At 38.9% G+C, this 22,420-nt stretch overlaps 1 protein-coding gene across 24 annotated transcripts in view; it reads left to right on the top strand.

Annotated features, from left to right (window-relative positions):
- The first annotated feature begins 215 nt into the window (after positions 1 to 215).
- The window catches only part of nrxn3a (neurexin 3a), a 300,107-nt gene continuing 277,902 nt past the window's right edge, over positions 216 to 22,420 (top strand). For 6 of the 24 annotated variants that reach the window (XM_089120258.1, XM_089120257.1, XM_039671256.2 and 3 more), the window contains exons 1-5: positions 225 to 520; positions 4,983 to 6,159; positions 10,286 to 10,303; positions 11,087 to 11,116; positions 11,347 to 11,358. In XM_089120258.1, the coding sequence (XP_088976384.1) occupies positions 5,463 to 6,159; positions 10,286 to 10,303; positions 11,087 to 11,116; positions 11,347 to 11,358 (757 nt within the window). In that variant the 5' untranslated portion in view covers positions 225 to 520; positions 4,983 to 5,462. Of the gene's footprint in view, positions 521 to 4,982; positions 6,160 to 10,285; positions 10,304 to 11,086; positions 11,117 to 11,346; positions 11,359 to 22,420 lie in introns of all 24 variants that reach the window. The other 18 variants (XM_089120271.1, XM_089120267.1, XM_089120269.1 and 15 more) reach the window with 9 other exon arrangements.

Below are 22,420 nucleotides of genomic sequence, written 5' to 3'. Positions count from 1 at the left end.
TATCATCACCATCTCTGCCTTGAACGTCTGCATGAGTACATTTTGAGAGCATATATGCAGTTAAAAAAAAAGCCCCAGACGTGAGCATGCAGAGAGGGAGAGAGTGAAAGTCAGGCTGAGAGCCATATTGAAAGCCATATATCCTCACAGGTAGCAAACACGACAATGTCATAGACATTGCGTGTCCCTTTCCACATGTTAATGTAGGCTACCTATCGCGTAAAAAGAAGTTTTCTCTCCGATTTTACTACACCTTTAAATGGCGCGAGCCTCGCAGTAAGATGAAGGCGGGGTCGCGCGGCGCGTGTGTGGAAATCTCGTGATTGTCCAACAGCATCTCTGAGCGCGCGGCTCTCTGTAACTGCAAGCGAGCACGGAACGAGACAAGTGCACGCGGGCACAACATCCTTACAAGACCGCGAAAAAACGTTATTTAGTGGAGTGGACCACACATATTGAACCTTTTGGGAATGTAATGTGGATTATTACTGTTCGCTTTGGATATGTTAACGAAAATAAGGTTAGTCTGTTTCTTTTTCTTTTTTTGGTAGGCTACGGAATGATGGAAACCTCACCGGGATGTTATAAGTTCACCACTTACGTCGAGTAGGCTATTCACACTAAGTTGGTTTGTTTTCACTGTGTAAATCGCGTTGTTCTTGAATTTTACTTTGTTTCTGTCAACACACAACCGCTTTGGACTAAATCGAAATAAAAGCCATTCGCGTACAGTAGTTTCCCAGGGAAGCGCGATAAAAATAATACATAAATAAACTACATCATTATTTAGGACCACAAGAAAATAGGTTTTGAACTCTAAAAACTACGTTTACGAGTATTTATTCTTCTTCGTCATTTTTGGGGATAGCCAGTCATCCTCAATAGCATAGACAATAGCCTGGGATATTTCTGTCAGTTGACTGGTTTTCGAGACACAAAAATAAACGTGTATTCCTTGTTTTTTTTAGCTGCCTGACATTTGCCATTATATTTCGTTTATTCGTATTAAGTTTGGCAATAGGCCTGTATTATAGCTAGTAGTAGGCGAATCAGGAACAAAACACGCATTTTAACCGTAAACATGTAAACAATTTCTCGCTTTGGTCCCAGGAAGCCTGTGTTTTTCTTAATCTGTAAAAGTAGCTGTAAATAATGAATAAGAGTTCTCAGGTGTCTGTGGAGCCCATGTTCAACTGCCACTCAGGATAAACAACAACACGCATGCCCACTGCAGGATGCTTGTGGATGCACTAGTAGGCTACACATGGGCTGGCCGAATACACAGGAGCGCAAATCCATTTTTTTCCTTTTCCTTTTAAAAATATGTATATAAGGTTTTTATAAAATGCTCAGATTTTATTTTGATTAGCTTAATTTGAAGACACACATATGTGGTGTAGGCTACTTAGCCTAATAGCGTATATTTTACTATTATGATGCATTCGATTAGTGCAACAATTTATTCTAGTTTTTGTTAGACAAAATGTGCTGGGAATTTAAGCATGGTAATATATTGAAATTAGGCTATATTTAAAAAATAATAATAATTCGACTATTAAACGTTTTAACACGATGCAGTAATTAAAAATACGTACAAAGCCATATAAATGATTTGATATAAATATCTCTCTTGATGTCACTATATAAGCGGTATGTTAAGACACTTAAACGGATTTTTTTTTTGGCACGTTTAAACATATAGCCTACAATGCCAATTCAGCTCTTTTGTCGTTTCGAAGTGCTCAAGTGAGTCCAGTGCATTTTTAGAATAGGCTATCTTAATTCATTCTGATCAATTTGTAGTGGCTCATTTAGATCTGGAATTTAATAGACTTTGGTAATAATCCACCGTCACACACTCGCGCTCTCATACACTCATTTTAAAGGTATTGGCTATTCAAGTTTCTGCCTTTTAGTCTAGGCTACATTTCATGTTTTTGTCTCAGTGATAATTGGATAGCTAATTACACATTGTATTTGTATCTTAAAATTTTGAACGAAATTTTGACAAATCCTCACAGGCTTTAGCATATCGTTTGTGTTGAAATTGTCGGGGATTATCTTTCCTGAGCGCGGCCTTTTCACACACACACTTTCATCGACGCATTATTTCATAGCTGACAGAAATGAAAATGAACACGTATGTTTGATTTAAATTAACGCATCATTGATTTATTCGAGCGTGTTTAATTTCTCCATGAGCCCATAAAGTCTAATTTCACCCAGTGGTGTTGTGTGACCTCTTTTGTGTGAAATAGAATCTCACAGCAATATAAATTATTTTGCCGTTGTGTTTATACATGTTCACATATGTGAGACTGCATGCATTATTTTAGGTGATTGAATTGTGCTCTAATAATTTGGATCGAAAGCGTAATTTCAGTGGATTACAGCACATGTGTGTGTGTGTGTACATTCTGAACCCCTTTAAACAGGCAAACGTATAACGAAAGGCTATTTCAAAAACGAAATATTGGCGCACAAGCATTTAAGATTTAATTGCCAACTCCATTTTAACGAATTTTTGCTAAAATTATAATGTAAAATGATATTAATTAATATCTATTTAAAATATAGGCTATTATATTAGGCTACATAAAATGGTAAGACAACTTAGGAAAAATACGTTTTCATTTATGTGTCGTTTCCCCTTTTTTTAATCGTTTTATTCTCACGGGTGTGGGTGTATAATCTCCATTTGCATATCAAGCCAAGATGATATAAATGTGAGGTATTTTTCAATAGAGATAAACGAATTAAAATAGTACAGATTGATAATTCTAAAACTGAAAATACACATTAACGCATATTATATAGGCTATTAAATAAACTATATAAAATCTAAAATATATATTTTTTTCCATTTCGTTTACTGAATATAGGTAGTGTTTTTTAAGCAGCATGTAAGCTACACATAGGCATACATTTGTTTCCTTTTGTAACTAATATGGTTCTACCGCGTTTTGATGTTTATTTTTTTTTATCATTCCTTAAAATCGCCTTTGTGTCTGTGTCGCAGAGAAGAATATTTCCTATTGGCGTTGTGTAATGCTCAGCCTCCAAAACACTCATCGAATGTGCTCTGGCTTTCCAATACACCGCAGTGTGACGTGATCTCTCTGTCTTGATCAGAGCCCTATGTAATGCACACACCCCACACCTTTACCACAGTGAAATGTGGTCATAAATCACATTACTAATCCTCTGGTCTTGATTATGATGTGTGTATAATGAATACTGGTGCAAGGATGGTGGTTTTAGGCAAGGTGATGTAATGCCATAAAAGTCTGCAGCAGAACCACTCCCGCTTTAATCTGCTCACAAGGTGCTGTTCCTCTGCAGTGGGTTGTTTTTGGGGGTTGCTGGTGGTACCCGTGCCCACTCTGGGTCACAGGGGGGAGGCTGGATGAGGCCAGGTAAGAGCTTCACGCCTCTCTTTCGCCGGCTGGCAGCCCAGGAGGAGAGCACCGGACACTGATGTCATCCATTTTGGCCCAGCTCTACCGCGCCCACACCTCCGCTCTACCACGCGGATGCTCAACGGCAACCGTGTCACGTACGGAGACAAGCTCGCTGAAATGGCGTGCGTCTCCTCCCAAAGCCTCCATGATATCATCGGGGCGCACTGGAGGACATTTTGTCGCAGCGCTTCTGGTGTAATGGTTGAGCGTAATTGAGGCACCTGTGGTAAAACCCAGCTTTGTGTGTCTGATGAATGGTTGGGCCTGCTGTCATTAACACACACACACACACCCCGCCCCCCCCCCGACCACCACCATTACACCTCCTTCTCCTACTCACCGAGTTTTTAAGCAGGATCCAAATGCAGGGGCTTTATTTTGTGGTCTCGTGTGCCGTTCCCGGTGGAGTGTGTCAATCACATATCAATGAGGACAATGATGTGCTCAGTTTAGCCTTTTCACCTCTCTCCGCAAGCCCTCACTCAACAAAAAAAGAAAAAGAGAAAGCACACAAGCATATTTCGGGGTGTGGGCGCGAGCCAACGTGGAGTATCTGTTACAAGCACCCAGTCTCTCACTCTTTTTCCCCTCTTCAACTGCAGCAGGCAGAGATCTGATGGCATACATTGTGTTTCGGCTCTGTTGAATCGCGTGGGTTGGTAGCACTATTGTCCTGCCGTACCTGCTGCCTACGCCTCTGGCAAGGACACGGGCAATATTAGATGACTATTAGGTTACACCTTGCATGTTGCCATGTAATTGGAGCCTATTCATTTATGCACATTGGGGACACATGTTAAGAGGAGCTGCATGGAGCTGCGTTTTGCCTTCACAAAAGTCCTACTAATCTGTGTTGGTTCAAGGCCAAACGTCAGCTCAGCATGGGAAGCTTCTCTCACATTTTGTAGAACAATACAGGGCATTTTGTTTGTTCTTGAGGATGTGTTAAACATTTTAAACTGTAAAATAAACATTTACGTTGTTTTTTTTACTGGATCTAAATATGCAAGGTTCCTTAAAAAAATAATAATCAATTTGGATATTCAATTAAATTTGAATGCTATTTTTATGCATTGCAACAGATTTTTGGTCAAAATTAAATATTTTTTTAAAAGCAAATAAATACATAGTTTTAGAACTAGTTTAGGTGACTCTGGTGCTGGAAATATAGAGTATATGTCATGGGAATGTGTAGACATTCAAATTATTGTTTTAATGCATTGAGCATCCTTTAAAAATCCTTTTAATTTTCCACATCATCAGATAAACATGGACTCTCTGCTATTGAATGATAGCTGGAGCTGCCATGTGAATAATGCTGTTAGTTTACACACTAGGTGACCGCAGAAGGATCTTTTGGGGCAGTTTTTTAAGATTATAATTCTGAAAGTGTACTGTATTCATTTTTTAAAAAAGTAATATGTTTTATGCTTTTATGTTTTACGTATAAATAAAACCCACACTAAATAGAATGAGACATTGAGGGTTCGTTTGTAATTTGATGCTTTTCTATTTTGACAGCTAGACGGGGCAGAGTAACCAAATGAACTACATTACCCACAAGGCATCATGCAGACTGCGCTGCTTTGCCTAAATACAGAAAGAGTCCGACCTGGAGGACTGGATGATTGAGGTCTGAGGAGATACCAGAAGAAAGCAACACCTCAGCAGACGCACAGCACCTCATCTGCTTGTCTACTCAAGTCGATCCGTTCCTGGAAACGAGGAAGAAAAACTTTGATTGTCGCCTGACAGAGATTGGATTTTTGTGCAATGTCATTGGCCTTATGACTGTTATTTAAGACTGTTCTCCCTACTAAGTCCCTCACCTCTTTTAGGATATTTTTTTTGTTTGTCGCTGCGTTGACGATCTCACCTCTTCTCTAGAATCTCTGGGCATACTGTGGGATGTACTTTGGATACACTGACCTTTGAACCAAAGCACATTCAATGATTTCCTTCTGTTCAGGATAATAACCCCAAATCTCCAGCACTTTTACAATGAATTTCTTCAGATTCCCAGTCCAGCTGCAGCTGCTGATCAGTACTGTGCTTGGGCCCTGCTTGGGCCTGGAGTTTACAGGGTCGCAAGGCCAGTGGGCACGCTATCTCCGCTGGGATGCCAGCACCAGAAGTGACCTCAGCTTCCAGTTCAAAACAGATGTGTCCACCGCCTTAATCCTGTACTTTGACGATGGCGGCTTCTGCGACTTCCTGCAACTCATGGTGGTTGAAGGGAAGCTCCAGTTGCAGTTCAGCATCGACTGCGCCGAGACCACAGTCGTATCGGACAAGCGTGTCAATGACAGCAGCTGGCATTCTGCCACCCTGAACAGGTACAACCTGAGAACTGTGCTGGGTCTGGACGGAGTAAGCAAATCGGGTGAGGTGCGGCCACAGAGGCAGTACATGAAGATCGTTAGTGACCTCTTCCTGGGCGGAGTCCCTCAAGATATTCGCATTTCTGGGCTCACTCTCCCAACGGTGAAGGATCTTCCGCCATTTAAGGGAATTATCAGGGAACTGAAGTACAATAGCAAGGAACCTATTCTACTAAGCAGCCAGAGGGTCCGCATGGACATAGAGGGGATCTGCACGGAGAACCCATGTGAGAACGGAGGGACGTGCTCTGTTGTGGATGGGGAACCACTTTGCGATTGTTCTAAGACAGAATATGTTGGCCGATTCTGCAGCGAAGGTAAAATGGTTTATATTTACAGCTTGATAATACAACAGATGCAGTATTGATTTACGTACAATGTAACGGCACCCTACTCGAAACCAGTCAGTCTTTACTGCTGTAATGTAAATGTTTCCTTTTAAATCCTCTGCTGTTTCATGCTACTGAAGTATGACTCTCAGGTCCAGGTTAATGCCATCTCTTAGCTTGTCTCCTGAAAGCTGCCCTGTTCTATGCATTTGCAGGTGTTTTGTGCTGTGAATTTTTTTTTTCAATCAGCCTTCTCTGTTCCCCCATCGTTTCATAGAGTCAATTGAAAGCGAATGTCATTGAAATGCACTAGTAGCGTTTTTACCACTATAAAGCACTAAGCTGTTTGTCTCTGGCAAGCGTTTTGTGTGTGTGTGTGTGTGTGTTAATCATGCCCGGCTGTGGAGGTGGGGTGTTAAGATGTTAAGGTGCCTTTTCAGATCCCCTTGGTTGTTTTTCTGAAGTGGCCATTTTAGTTTCTCTGGGGATTTGAGGAGGCCATTTCACAGCTCTGGGTTTTGTTGTTGCACCTCTTCAACAGAGAATGAATCAGAGATGGGGGATAATTGCCTATTTATATTGCTAATAATAGTCAATTGCAATTCTTTATAGCATCATTACTGGTTTTCCTAGAGGGAGAATTTTATGTTCGTCTAATAATTCTTTAAAGAATATGCTAATATATGGATCTTCTGGTTTGTGGACAAAGTATAATCATAACTAAACAATTTTTACGTACCACAGAAGAAAATCACAACCTTTGAATTCTTCATGAATCATATTTCCTGATGGTAATGAAAGGTACACATTAGTTGTCGTTTTTTTTCATATTCCTCTATAATTTTTGCTTTAAAGATATCCCCTTAAATGCTTTCAGTTGTAGCAATATGAATTTGAAAAATTATGAATATTAGCAAGAAAACAATTACAGAAACGAATGTCTTGATTAGACCTAAACTTTTTTCCCCTTGTGATTGAAGTGTTTAAGCTGAGTGATTGATCGGTGCTCTGAGCCCTATGAGTTTTTACCCTTATTGTAGACACAACCTCTCATGTGATTCTCTCCTTAATGACACAATTACTGAATGTGATTAAAACGTCAGGATGCTATCTGTGGCATTTTATATAAAACCGAATGCGTATGTATGCTTCTACAGCCTCTTTCAGAGCGCAAGAGAGAGAAAATGAGAGAAAGCGGTACGTGTAGAAGACCGGGGACTAGAGTTAGATTTATAGGCTGTAAAGAGTACAGACTTTTGGGCTTGATTTACAGCCGTTGTTCCTCTCCATCTTGTTTGGCTGACTGGGTCCTGCAGTCCACTGATAGGGGTTAAAGCCAAACGTAAAAGCACCATTGATGGCTTTGAATGCTGGGAATCAGTTCAGCCAATCATAAAAGAATAAATAAACCTTTTTTGGAGGCCATTTATATTGGAGCACAGGGGCAGCCCTTACCGCCGAGCAGTTTGTTAGGCGACAGCTGAACTTTCTCCACTAGCATCTCTTACAAATCCAAATCAAAACCTGTGCACATTGATGTGCGCCATCAGTGTTTGATAACAACATTACGAAAACCCACTGAGCAATCTTAATTTCATCTTAATCTTGTGTCTTCGGGCTTTGGAAACATCTGTATGCGGGTAATAAATATCAGGTCAGAGCCATATGGTAAGCTGGTCTGAAGTGTTAAGCATTAGCTTTACGTGCGTTTGACTGAATCCAATTGCCATAGCAGCGGCAACAACAATCTGACACTCCTCTCGATGGCCAGATGGCTAAAATGGCCTCAGAACTGTTTTGCTTTGCCGCAGCGTATGTTCCTCGCTCTGTGAAAATCGGGATAGCCATGGTGCTACATCATTTGCTAAAGCGCGTAATCTTTTGGCGGATTAGAATAATAAACATTTGGCAGCAAAACAAACGCTCAATCTGTCTTCCCATGTGGATGGTCTCTGAATCGGTACGCTAGGTTTATGTTTAAGCTTGCCACTCTTTACAAATCGCCTTTTGTGGGGTTTTTTTTGTGTTAACAAAGCAAAAATTCAAAAGTGGATCAAGAGGATATGTAGACCTAAGTTACTTTTATTTTTTTGGAGGTTAAGACCGGTGTTGGGTGTAATGCGTTTTAATTTTCCCTTGAAAAAATAAAGTAAGGGATTACTCTGTTTAGTAAGGGATTTTTCTGTAATATAATTAGTTACTTCTAATTATAATTGGATTGAATACTTAGACTATTGAACAGTTCTATATAAAACAATTGTAAATTTAACATCAATATTTAACGTCTAATATTAAAATGTGTTTTTAATGTAACCTTCCAAGTATGTATTTTATATTATTAGTTTGAAAGAATTAGAGCAGTTTCATGTCTATCCTTGTATTGTTAAACTGGTCAAGGTTGATATGGGACTTACGTAATTAGTAACTAGTAATTAATTACTTTTTAGACTTACCCAACACTGGTAAAGACTCATTAACATTTATTTTTATTTATTTATTATTTAATTCTTTTTTAATTCCCCTCCCTTAAGTTATGTTTAAATAGTGGTGTTTGTTGTCTGTGAGAGGTATACTATAACTTCTAGTGCAGGTAATTAAACAACATTTTCACTTTTTTTCACAACAAATTTGAATTATAGCCTAGTTCATTTAACATATTCATTTTATTTTATCATTTATTTTATCATCATCGATTTAATCATGCCAATTTGGTGTAAATCCAGATTAAACTACTCATTCACTTGTTGATGTGCCACAAGTATACATCAGTTTTTGTCTCACCACTGTTTCTGAGAAACTAGGTCATCATAGAAGGCTGACAGTGCATGCAGACATCAGAATTTCAGTATAGGTCAATTCAAGAGCTGAACACATCAATCAAGTCACCATGGCACTCACATGCTGAGTGTAGCTCTGCATTCTCTGCACTCAAATCACATCCTAATACTTTCCCCACCAGGTTAATGCATCTCATCAGAGGACTTAATGTTCTGTACCAGCCTTTAACAAGCACAGCAGACAGACACGCTTACACATTGGAACGCGTCCCTAAAATGAGTGACCATGAGAGATGACATATTGCATTTTCAGTCAGTACAGACATCAACACATACAGGACTAAATGAATGTCTAATGTAGCTGTAATTACTCTGCACTAAAAGCATTTAATGGAGGCAGACCCCATCAGGTTTCCCTTAATTTCCTGTATTAGCTGCAGCTTGTGTGCACTGGCAACAGATAAATTGGTTCTTTGGCCTGGCTGTGCCTAGTACTAAAAATATCAACTGCAAAATCTGTAATTCTTTAGAATCATATAAAATTATTAATTGTAATAATCTGGATAATCTCAGAGTTCACAGCACAATACATTTCACAGCACAATAAAAAGCAGCACTGCTTCAAAAAATACCAAAGCTTTCAAAAATCGCTGACCTCACTAATCGAGTAGTTGGATGTTCAGATTATCATGAAAAATCTTAGATTAGCTGTTTTTCATCACACAGAGCATTGCAATACCCGTTTATCAGTGTTGGATGCCCTTTGGTTTGGGTGATGACCAGAGTGCAATAATGAAATGAGTCAGCCCAGTGCTTCAGTGCTAAAGGCGGCCTGTGACAAAGAGAGAGAGAGAGTGTGTGTCTACAATGAGAGTAAATGTTGGCTCTGAGTATGGAACAGTGCTTTAGACAAACATCAGCGTCTCATAAATCCACAACCCTCTCTAAAGGGAACAGGTCCCGTTTTCTGTTTGGATTTATGGCCCAGGCGTGGATGTGGGTTTTGGGAGTGTGTGTAAGACATGGAAGATGGACTAAACCTCTTAGATGTTGATGTGTCATGGTGTTTCATACACCATAGATCTGATTCCCCTCCTCCTCCTCCTCATTTCTCAGGGAGAAGAGAGGATGGATGGATGAATGCAAGGGGCATTTAAGGGTTTCTGTGTACATGCACAGGGCAGATGTCTGCTCGGTGCATGCTGGCAGGTGTGTCAGAGTTTGCATGATAGTTTTCATGCAAAGATAACATGAGTGGGCTCTAATGGCTGCAATGTCTCTCTTCTCTTTTTTTTTTTCTTTTTTCCATTGTGGCTTCTTTGCTGCAACACTATCAGAGGCCAACAGCTTACCAGGTGAGTTGATCATATACTTACAGGCAGTGCAAGCATTTTTGATGCACAGTGCAAACAGTATTCAAATATATAGTCACAAACGTAGAAATGTTCAAATATGCTTAAAATTATTGCTGTGTTCCCAGTAAAGTTACTAATGAAAAATACTAAATTTACTATAATGAACAATACTTAAAGACACAATGGAAGTAGTAGTGACAGATATTCCCTTACATTTTATGATTATCAAAAAGAAAACACATGTTTTACAAATAAGACTTTCCATCTACATTCCATGCATTTGGATTGTAAATGATGAAAATAGATTGGTGAATTTCAACTTAATCATAAAAATCGATATACTTTGCCACGTGTATATTGAACAATTACTGTTTTATAAACTAAATACGTTTGAGGCAGTGTAATGTGAAAATAGCAAATAAAATGCTTTATTTATAAGGTCCCTTAACAACCTAAAAAAAAATCTCTGTCACATTAGATGAAAACACTGTGGTAACACTTTATTTTAGGGTGTCATTGTTACAGTGAAAACATATATTTTAGTACTGAGTAATAATAAATAACTACATCTAATTACTATAGGGTTACGGTAGGGTTTTGATCTGGTTGGGGGTTAGCTAACAAAAATGCTACCACTTGTAATTACTTCATTCTAATTACTTCTTTAACAAGATCACAAAGTCAAAACCTTTTTTTCTTCTGCCAAGATGTGAGGTCACTGTATGTTCTGATACATACCTAAAGATGTTCTTCTCTTTCTGTGACTTTCTCTGTTCCTCAAAGGTTTTGCACACATGCTGATGGCGGATCAAGGTATGCCACACCCTTTCACTTTTATTCACTCTGTTGTGATTTGCTTATATGTTGCAACAGTAGCATGCCTGAGTTGACTGAATTGCTGTGCATTGAATGAGCTAAACTGTTATTCTGAACCTTGAATGCATAGATGTGGACTGATCTTTGACCGTTTCTTCCTATCTCTCCATGCTTTCCTTCTGTGGATACTCTCCATCTCTTTGTTGCCTTTCGTCTCCTTTCTCAAGCCAAGGGCAAAGGTACAGAACCGTTTTCTACCTCAAGTTGTGCTCTCTTGTGTGTTACATTCTTGTTATTAGTTCTTTTTTTGCTAATAGCTGCTCACCATGGGTGAGTGAAACAAGAGTATGATTAAATGAGTGTTATTTGAAGGCAAATACACCAAAGGTTTTCTGACTGCAGACTGATTGGTCTGAACTGTATAGTCTACAGTACCTCCCTGTGCTCTTATAACCAATAGATATTTGTATCAGCTGCTAAAAATGCTCAGTTTATCTCACTCGAGACCATTTATAATGCTTAATATGTGAGTTTCTGTTGTGGTTTGGATCTTTCATGTGGAATTTTTGAGAAGTGTTGTGTTTGTGTTCGGTCAGGTGGCACAATGAAACTGTGGAACACTGTTGAACCACGTCATCCCTTTGTCCCACCCAAACCAATATTTCAGCAAGTCTCAGAGTGGACAAATAACAAATAACTAGAATAGGCCTGGATTGCACTGGATCCTGTGTTTAGGGTGATTTGCTGGATGTTTCTGTCTGCCTTTCAGAGTTTTCACAATAGGTGTGGACATACTATAAGGGTATTTAGCTGCACAGTTGGTTTGTTTTATTGGAGCAGCATGTGTGAAATCCTGAGTATGATTGATCAATTGCAGTGGTCAATTATGAAAACATTAATGTTTGTTCAGCTTCAAAACATTACATTTGTAATATTTTTTATTGGTTACAGTAGCATTTTTCAGGTGAATTCAGGTCTAATTGATTTGTTGAGCAGACAAAATGATCAAAATTCACACCCTGTTTATGGTTCATCAGAATAGTTTACAGTTGGGATGAAAGTAATTGTAAAAGTTTAACCTTTTTTGTTTGCAATGAGGAATGGAAAAGGTTTACTTTGTTCATGTCACAGAAAAAAAAAAAGTTGGTTAAGTGTTAATAACAAAAGTCAATAGACAAAACATATGAAGTTGATGATGCACCTCTGCACTACTATTGTTGTCTTCTTAATTTATTTCTTTATTTTTTTCAACCTTGCTTTGAATTTTGAATTTCTATTAATTTTGTTGGCTTTAGGACAAATTGTTTGTAATATTTCTAATTTGTAAGTCTCTTTAGATAAAAGTGATGCTAAATGAATACATGTGAATTATCACTTTTTTGGTATCACTAGGGAATGCAGAATTTGCAGGTGAAAACACCTGTCATTGGACATTAGGAATGCATAGTACAGTATAAAGGGTGTGCTCTTTATTGCATGAATGCTGATATAAACTAAATTGAATCCCGGCATATGCTGCAATTCCTTTTGCCAACCTAGTTTCTTCCCTCAACCCAATTTAAGTGCTAAGTCAGAGCCCAGTCAGCAATAACCTGGCAGGCAGACAATACGGTAGGCCTATATAGCCAGTCAGATGCATTAGCTCGTATTCGCCTGCGTCGCATTAAAACCAGTTGTATTGTAGCGCTGTCTCCGACACTGTCTCTCCTGCTACCTCCTTGCGTTAAATCCCCCTGCTAGACGGGGGGACATTATTACAAATCAGCTTGGCTGTACGCCCAAGTTAAGATGACAAGGGCTTCCATTTAGGATCCATTTGCTTCTCAGCTGTGCCGAACAATACTACGAAATGTTTATTTATCTGCGTTTGTTTCCATCGCCACATCTCTTTCACCTGTCACTGCCGAGCGAGTTTGTACTGCTCGTAGAACTCCTAATATTTTATATATACTGTATATAATTTCCTCAGAAACCTCTTGCAGTTAAACCTCAGGAAGATTCCTAATTGTTGTGCTTTGTAATGTTTGACAGTATTGTGTCTGCAGTATCATAGAGGAAGGAAGTGAGAGGCAGCAGCTGTTTTTGGGTTGCCCAGGGCTTGTCGCTCATGTCTGCGTATCTCAGGGCACTCGGACGCCATTCCTCAGCACCCGTCTGAAGTCAATCATATCAGTCTGCACACTGTTCTCCTCTCTGGCACAGGCATATGTCAGAAAACAACAGAAAGTCAGAGGACAAAGATGAAGACAGGTCTCTAGGGACTTCTTGTCTGTCATTTTTTTTGAGTCTTCTCTTAATTTTTAGTATCTGTTTTTATTATGCTGTACTGTTTGTGTTTTTATAAATGAAATACGGTTGAGCCAGTGTATTATGCAAACAGCAACTAATACTGGTAAAAATACTACCACTTCTAACTAACACTATAAGTCAAGTCAAGTCACATTTACAGTATTTATAAAGTGCTTTTTACAATAGAGATTGTATCAAAGCAGCTTCACAGTGATAACATGAAAATAATACAACCACGATCAATAATATTGTTGAATATTAAATGTCCCCAACTAAGCAAGCCAAAAGCAAGGCAACAGTGGCAAGGAGAAAAAAAAAAAAAAAAAAAAAAAACCTTGGGAGAACCCAGGCTAAGTCAGGGGGCCAGTTCTCCTCTGGCCAATGAAGGAACAGTGATTACAAAACAAATTGGATCGAAACATTAAGAGAATTTGTCCATTTCCATCTGTTTGGAAGTCTAAGTACTCACGCTGGTTTGGAGACGAGATGTTGAGTATCAGTGCCGATGGCAAGACCAGAGGAACATTTTGGTGTTCAGAGGTTGTTCTTTTATAGCTTGGGAAGCATAACCGAGTTCTCATTTATATCTATTTGAAGTATCAGCTTTGTCTATGAACTCTACAACTAGACAACTAAGACAATTGTTACAGAAAAGTACTCAGAAAAGTATTGTCATATTATCTTTGTTAATTGGATAATTTGGTCTAAAAAATGTGATGAGAAATATTTAAGAGAGTTTTGAAACAGACTTATCTTGGAACATTTGAGCACAGTTTTTGACATTTATTAAGATCTTCTGAAGCTGTTGAAGATTGGTGAGAGAGTTCTCATTTATGTCTCATTGAAATAATGTGGATCGCATAGCATAGACTATTAAATAAAGTATGTATTGAGTGTATTTGTGTTGTGATTTTGTTGAGATCTCAAGTGTAACCCTAGAGGAGGCAGATGTGAGATTAGGGTCTTTAAATCTCACTTGTAGAAGTGTCATTTTGCTCAAAGGTTGCTTCTTTATAACTTAGACATAATGGATTTCTTGAGCTATCATTGAGCTATCAACTTTGTTTCAGACGTTTCTAATCTGAAAAACTGGAGGCTGTTGCAGAAGTCTTTTTCCATTGAGATAACTGGGATTTTACTTTCCTGTGCATGCCTAATGATAGTATGTTTTTTACCTGTCTTTGCTTTGTCTGAGCTGAGAGATTTTCCCTAGATTTTTTTGTAAATGGATATACTAATTCAATTAGACTATTCTTGTTATGTCTTTTTGTCATAATACCTCTCACACAATGCAGTGTGTTTCACCTGTTCCTTTTTATCATCTTAAATCATTTGCAAAAATATTTATTTTAATGAACTTAAATCAATACAAGTCTGCAAACATTGTCTGCTTTGCACAGCGGTTAGATTGGTTACTGTGGCTCTGCTCCAGACCACCCAGAGATTTCTGAAGTCATCTGCAAGTATGCGAGTCTTTGATAGATATTAGTTGGTACAGGAGGCAGAAAATGAGTTGACCTTTGTGGATGGCAATGGAGAGTCTGAGCTTTGTTACAGGACAGAGGGGAGTGGAAACACTGTAGCTCACGCTATGCTGATGAACTCTCATGCAAGGTAATGAATTGAAGTGCCATTATGCAAATGCTATGCTAATTATCTAATCAGATTTGATTCCATTATGTACCCAGCTTCCTAACCTTGAGAAGGTAGGGACTGATCAGCTCACTCTTTGTAAAAAATAAAAATAAAAATAATACAAACAAATTGTTTTATTTTTATTTTCTCAGGATTTTCTTATTTTTTAAACCTATATTTTCTCAGTTCTTATCCAATTTCTTGCTTTTTCTTTTTTCCCTTTTCTTTTTCTTTAGTTTTATTCCGTTTTCTTTCTTTTTTCCCATTTATTTTCTAAAATTTTCATCACTAATGCTCTTTTACGTTTCCGTTCTAACCCTCCTGTTATCCTCAAATCTGATAACACTTTTTACCCTCTGGGGTCAATTTGACCCCAGTAATTTAAACCTCCACAATATGTTTATTTTTTTTTTTTACAAAGGTTTGTCTCAGTTAGTTTATGTCTTTGTTGATTACTTAAGTAATGTTTTAAGTTGACATCCACCCACCACCCCCCTCCCCACCCCACCTAACCCCACCGAACCCCTTATACATCCAGAATAGCCATTGCACGACTATGGACAAATTTACAAATCAACATAAAATCTTACTTATTTGACCTAAAATTGGAAAAGTATAAATACATCTGGTGTTTTATTTGTTTTATAATATTTCTAAGTATAGATTTATGCAATCTATGACATTTGGAAAGAAAAACTATTTATTTTATCAAGGATAGTAACACGAGTTATGTTTGGGGTCAATCTCACAAAAATTATGTTTTCTCCTCCCCCATGGCACGGGAAACATCAAATTTCTCACAAAAATGATGTTTTCCCCTCCCCAATGCACAGGAAAGAATTATTAGTTATCTTGAGAATTATGTCACATGTCATGTGAACTACTAGTAGTTCTCGCAATACTACAGATATGGTTATGTTTGGTTAGAGCCCTAAAACAGAGGGACGTTTTTTGAAAATGATATTGAATATGTAAAATTACAATGAATATTATAAATTCAAATTATAACATGTTATAATGACCTCAATATAACAACCAAAACAAATGTGTGTGAAATTTTAATATTTCTTCTGTTTTATTATACAACTAAAAGAGCCTGGGGTCAAATTGACCCCAAGGAACACCGATGCTACAAAATTTGTACAGAACTTTGAAAAAATATTAGCAGGTTAATTTTATGTTTACAGAGTTGTCCCCATTAAATTAGGAAAAGTCATTCAATTTGAAGCAAAAAAAAAATAAAAAATTATGTTTTTACAGATGTTAAACATTGAATGGGGTCAAATTGACCCCAAGGATAAGAGGAGGGCTAAACTAAACTGAACCTTGTCCAGACCAAACTGAAGCAACTTCTCTGACCGCATTTGAAATGAAGAATCCTATTGTGATTTCTCACTTTCACACCTTGTTTGCTGCAGTACAAAGGGCTCTGCCACCCTATTCCTCTGAGTGGAGTGTTTATATGACACCGTTCTCCGTTACCACACATCTGAAGGCAGGCCGTCCTGGCAGTGAGGTGACGCATGGTGTGTGTGAGAGCTAGATAATGAAATCCTTATCACATGTTTGGGAGGCCTGTAATTCCATTTGCTCTACTAATCCCTCGGTCACTTTGTCTCTTTGGCACTCACAGAACAAACCTGTTTAACCAAAATTCCCCTTTCGCTGATCTGCAGTTTACACCCCCCTTTTTTTTAATGGCACAAACACAGCCTAAATGTTAATTTAAAATGGACCATGATTGCCGATTTAATATGGTTAGAGTGTTGTCTTCAAGTAAATAATGAATGTGTTTTTGTTGGAGATTTACAAATGCATGATTCATCTTTTAGGTACAAATATGTTAGAAAACATGCCAGTCGGATGTTGCTTTCAGAGCCGTGTTATGCATTTCATGTTGTCCATAATTTGTATTGTCTTTTTTTTTTTTTTTATGTCATTCACTGAAGACCCCTCAGACCTCATCAGTGCAGGGAGAGCTCTTAGGAAAGCCTGATTGAGCCACCTTGCTGACTGTCTGCTGATCAGAGAGCGATGGCTTCGCTTGTGTAATCAGGACCAGCCACACAGGGTGTCCTCAAACAGAATAGCCTCATCACCTCCCCCTCTGTGATTTCCCCCCTCTCCACACGCTGTAACCGAGACAACAGAACTCATCGCCCCCCTCCCCACAGCCGTATTTCCAACTCCCAAAGGCTCTTTTCAGGGTAACACCGAAATGAACATCAATCACACCCGATACACACACACATACACACAAACAAACAAAAAATTAAGCCTTACTCCAACCCCCCCAGTCCACCCATCTGATGGCAGTTATGGCCATAATTGCCTCCAATTTCCCTGAGTCACACCTGACATATTAAGCTACTGTACTCAACGATTTCCTTTCCAGTCCCTAGAGGGAACAAGTGCCATTTGATTATGGCTAAATGTGATTATTGTCCTCACGTCCAACTGGCTTGTGGCGGTCCTTTGTCCCTGACAAAACAAGAGAACAAGGCGACCACTCAAATCGTGACAGACCAGCTCAGATGTTTCCCGGTGAACAAAAAACTGTTAATTATTTGTTGAAATGGGTTATCATGACATAATAAAAAGAATACCAAGTAATCAATCAGATTGAACAGATTCTGTGGGTTAAAAGCCACTCTCACAAGCTGGTTTGCAGATTAGGGGTTTACATCCTGGGATGAGAATCAGCACCTCCAAATCCGAGGCCATGGTCCTCAGTCGGAAAAAGGTGGTGTGCCCACTTCAGGTTGGTGGGGAGATCCTGCCTAAAGTGGAGGAGTTTAAGTATCTTGAGGTTTTGTTCACGACTGAGGGAGATTGGCAGATAGATCAGTGCAGCAATGCGGTCGATGTACCGGTCTGTCGTGTTGAAGAAGGTTTACCGGTCAATCTACGTTCCTGCTCTCATGTATGGTCATGAGCTTTGGGTCATGACATAAAGGTACTAGATCCCTGATACAAGCAGCGGAAATTAACTTTCTCCGCAGGGTGGCTGGGCGATTCCTTAGAGATAGGGTGAGAAGTTCGGTCACTTGGGAGGAGCTCAGTGTAGAGCCACTGCTCCTCCACATCGAGAGGGGTCAGCTGAGGTGGCTTGGGCATCTGTTCCGGATACCTTCAGGACGGCTTCCTGGGAAGGTGTTCCGGGCAGGTCTCACTGGGATTAGCCCCCGGGGAAGAGCTAGGACATGCTATGAGACAGGACTATGTCTCCCGGCTGGCCTGGGAACGCCTCGGTGTCCCCCCGGAAGAGCTGGAGGAAGTGTCTAGGGAGAGGGAAGTCTGGGCATCTCTGCACAGACTGCTGCCCCAGCAACCAGGCCCTAGATAAGCGGAAGAAGATGGATGGGTGGATGGATGAATGGATGGATGGGTTTACATGCTTGTTGTAAAAGCAAATTCTACAATCTTCTATTTTACTTATAAAAATGAATCATAATGATAAAAATAGTTACATTATTATTTATTTGTGTCCTGTTATGAATTAATTCTTGAACAAAAACCAAGGAGGTTTTAAGCACTCCATTTCACTTACCATTCCCTTAGATGTGGTAAAAACAATGCAGTGCACAACCTTGTATGGGTAATCGATTAAATGTTGTTTTTTTTTTTTTTTGCATGTCTATGTATTCTGTATTTTGAATGCAAGATATTTTTGGCCACTCTCATCATACATGCAGAAGTAGTAGGCACATTTGCAAAAAGCACTGCTTATTTAAAATCACTTTAATTAGTACGATTTAACCTCTGTTTTGCATCACAGACAGGGTTGAATGGAGAACAGAATTAGCAGAAGTGAAAGTGCATGAATCAGTCCGGGCCAGTGTACTTCGATTTGTTAAAATTCATATGATAGTCTCTTCTTTCCAGCTATTTTCAGAATGTTTTGTGTGGTACCTTTCTCATTCTGAAATATTAATTCTCACTATTGTTTGAGACATCTCAATCACTCGGTTACATCTTTTTGAAAATGTTGCTCTTCAGGCAATAATAAAAAAAAAATTTCCGCATTGTGAGTGAATGGCATTGGTCTGTTATGTTTGTCATGTTTCAGTAATGGAAATTGATTCAGAAATGACACAACTTGTCTTTATGACACTGACAAAAATAAGACTGGGCCAAATGTAATGGAGTTCTAGTTTCTATAGAACAAATAATGGAAAGATGAAACCTTATTTATTTTACACATACGCTTATAGATTTTTTTCAGCATGTTTTCTTTGATATTTTGATATGTATGATGACATATTTAATATCCCAAATTTAGTTGGTTGTAAGGCAACTATAAAAATATCTTAAATAGTACAAACAATGCATTTACTCTAGACATACTTTTTTTTGGAGATCTCTCAGTTAAAAGGGTCAAGGCATTATTTATTGTTAAACAGCCGTGATATAATCTGTTTTGGGATAATGAGAGTTTGTTTGCAAGTCGCTGTGTGTAGATATCTGGATCTTCACAGAAGTCATACAGTGCCAAGCTGTGAATGCGTTGTTAGAAGTGGGCAGAAAGGAACATCTGGGGCCCTATCTTGCACCCGGCGCAAATGACTTTGTACACTTACGCATGTATCATTCCTATTTTGCACTCGCACAAATTGGGCTTCTTCCTCCACAGACACACGTCGGTAAGCTAGGAAATGAACTTGCGCTCCCTGGGCAGGTCGGCGCAAAAAGGAGTCATGTTGCAAAAATTCCCTAGTGCTATTTTGCAGTTCCAGAATACAATTCCACCACTGACCAGAAAAAAAAAAAAAAAAAAAAAACTAGTCTAAAGTCGTTGGCGAATTGCGTGTTGTTCAAAAGTGTGCATGCTTGGTCATAATAACACTTTGATTCTCTCATCAACACAGATGCAGCGTTTTTTTTTTTTTTTTTGCAAATCATACATTATAACAAGGAAAAATATTAACACCTAAGGGAAATCACTGTGGTGTCCATGATGTAAAAAAGGCCTAAATCTAGCTTACACATTTACCCAAATGTTTCAGGCTAATTGTAGTTATAACAGATCAGACCTGTTTGCCCAATAGCAAGACACATATGTATATAATGAGATCTGATAAATTAGTTTGTCCGTCAAGAACCAGGAGAAAAAGAAAAAAAGAAAACAAAATCTCCCATCGCCATACAACATCAATTCTCTGTCTTTTACAACCCTGACAAGAACGTCTATCTCTTTGGCTGTGAACCGCTTCTAGTGTGCGCCTTGTAAATCCACCATAATAACAATCCGCTATGCAACATGCACACCTGCTCTTTAAGTGTATGTTGGATGACACTCTGATTGGTTTATTTCACGTTACGCCCAAACCACACTTATGAATAACCAAGCACTTTCATACCAACAAGAGAGTCATTTATCCCGCCGGTAAAATAGCAACAGCGCCCAAGACCCGCCTATGAAGTTACTTGCGCTTTGTGCTTAATACTTGCGTTTCAGATCATTAAAATAGGGCCCCTGGTGTCCATCAGTGCATCTATTGATCCTCATTACTTTGTGTACTTGGAAACAACAAAGGGCTTTCATTTCCACAATCACTCTTTAATTGTGTCAAGCATATTTAGCACTATTAACCATCATTGATTGAGAGTTAGATTGATTGAGATCAGAGTTGTTTGTACAGTCTTTCAGGGTTGCTGGACACAGTAAGCATCTTTATTTAATGTTTATTAAGAGGATTGCTGGTTTAATAAATATGGAATTGGAATATAGCCAGTAGGATACCAATAATGTAGTTTATAGGAATTGTTTGTAGTAGTTTGTTTTTCATCTCTTCAGGGTTGCAAATTTTTGTTAGAATGAGCTTTGTTCCAAACTAGAGAGGCAGCTATGGAGGAAAACGTTAAGAAAAGTAGTTCTCTTACGAGAGATTCTCTCATATTGCGTAAGGTAGCTTTGCGCTACTTGAAAGATTCATCTTTTCGAGATATTGAAGCCAACAATTATCCTTAATTTGTGTATCCATTGTCAACGCAGTCTAGCAGCTAGCAGACCATTGGCTGCCCTGCAGCAACTACTGCAGCCTACCATCGACCACGGCGTGACGTTTTCCCGTGGCGTAAGCTAATTTATGCAATACTCGTTCCCTCTTCTAGAGAGAACTGAGGTTACGTTAGGTAACTGATATGTTATGCTGCCTCATAAAAGACTATAAATCATTTTGATAGTAATTTTTAGTTTGTATGAAAACAACAGAACGTTATGTCCTCATTTACATTACTAAATGTGTAAATGTGTGTGTGTAGATATGTGTGAGACAACCTACACCTGCTAGTAATCAATACCCCTCTCAAGCGGAACTTTGTTGCCATAGTAACCCCTCTCAAGCTGTTACTTGATGGTGTGTTAGCATGGTGCTTGGCTTTGTTTTCCCTGGTCTTGGCTAAGTCTAACTAAAGCGGACACTTTCGTGCATCAGTGGAAATCTACTAGCTCATACAGCCCTAATTCTAATTTTCTTTCCCTTTTATAATCCGCATGCAGGATTAAACAGTGCGTCACAGTACTGACTTCTGCTTTCATAATATCAAACTTCTTAATGAAGACTTCTCACAATGTGCGGACACACTTAAGGTCTAAGAATAGCTTTGAGAATTATGCTTCATTCCATCCCTGCTTGAGAAGGGCAAGATAAATGCCACTTGATGTCGGACTTGGAAATGGGTGTGGTTTCAAGTCTTGAAAATACAGCAAACATGTTTTCTCATTTATTCATTCATTCATTATCTGTGTAATTTAGAGCATATACAGTGAGAAATTGAACACAAAAGCACTGTTTTCTAATGTGCAATTTTCAAAAAACAAAACAAAACAAAACAAAACAAAACAAAACAAAATGTAAACACACACAGCACAACACCTGATCATGATAACTGCCTGAGGAATCTCTCAGTGGATGGCAGATTCTGACCCACTTTTTACCATGGTCTGGCTAACCTGCAGTGTGTGTATGTGATGAGCACCGTTTGAATTGTGTGCATTGTGAAAAATGCATGAGTCTTGCCTGGGCAAAGGGCCATGAGGAAGCAGGTCAGCCCTGGCCTGGACTTGAGAACCTGTTAAGTGTACACACACACACAACCTGGACTTCACCGAGCACATGCTCGACAGCAGGTATTTTTGCAGGCACTAAAAAAAGAGCAGAGAATAAGGCTTGAACCTGTAGAGGTTTTATATATTTATAGGATGATGTGCATGCATTTACATTTGAATTGTTTTCGCCATCGTCTAAAAGCCTGTTCACATCGGGACGAATTGTGCGTGTGATATTCGCCGACGTTTAACACCTCGTGACTAAACAAAGGGCGCCAATGTAAGTGTGCACACCGACGTGTAAAACGGCAAGCGTAAAAGCATAA

The sequence above is a fragment of the Pimephales promelas genome, chromosome 15, assembly GCF_988280905.1.
Source record: "Pimephales promelas chromosome 15, fPimPro1.hap1.1, whole genome shotgun sequence".
Taxonomy (NCBI): domain Eukaryota; kingdom Metazoa; phylum Chordata; class Actinopteri; order Cypriniformes; family Leuciscidae; genus Pimephales; species Pimephales promelas.
The sequence above is the reverse complement of the archived record's forward strand: the minus strand, read 5'-3'. Positions and strand labels throughout refer to the sequence as shown.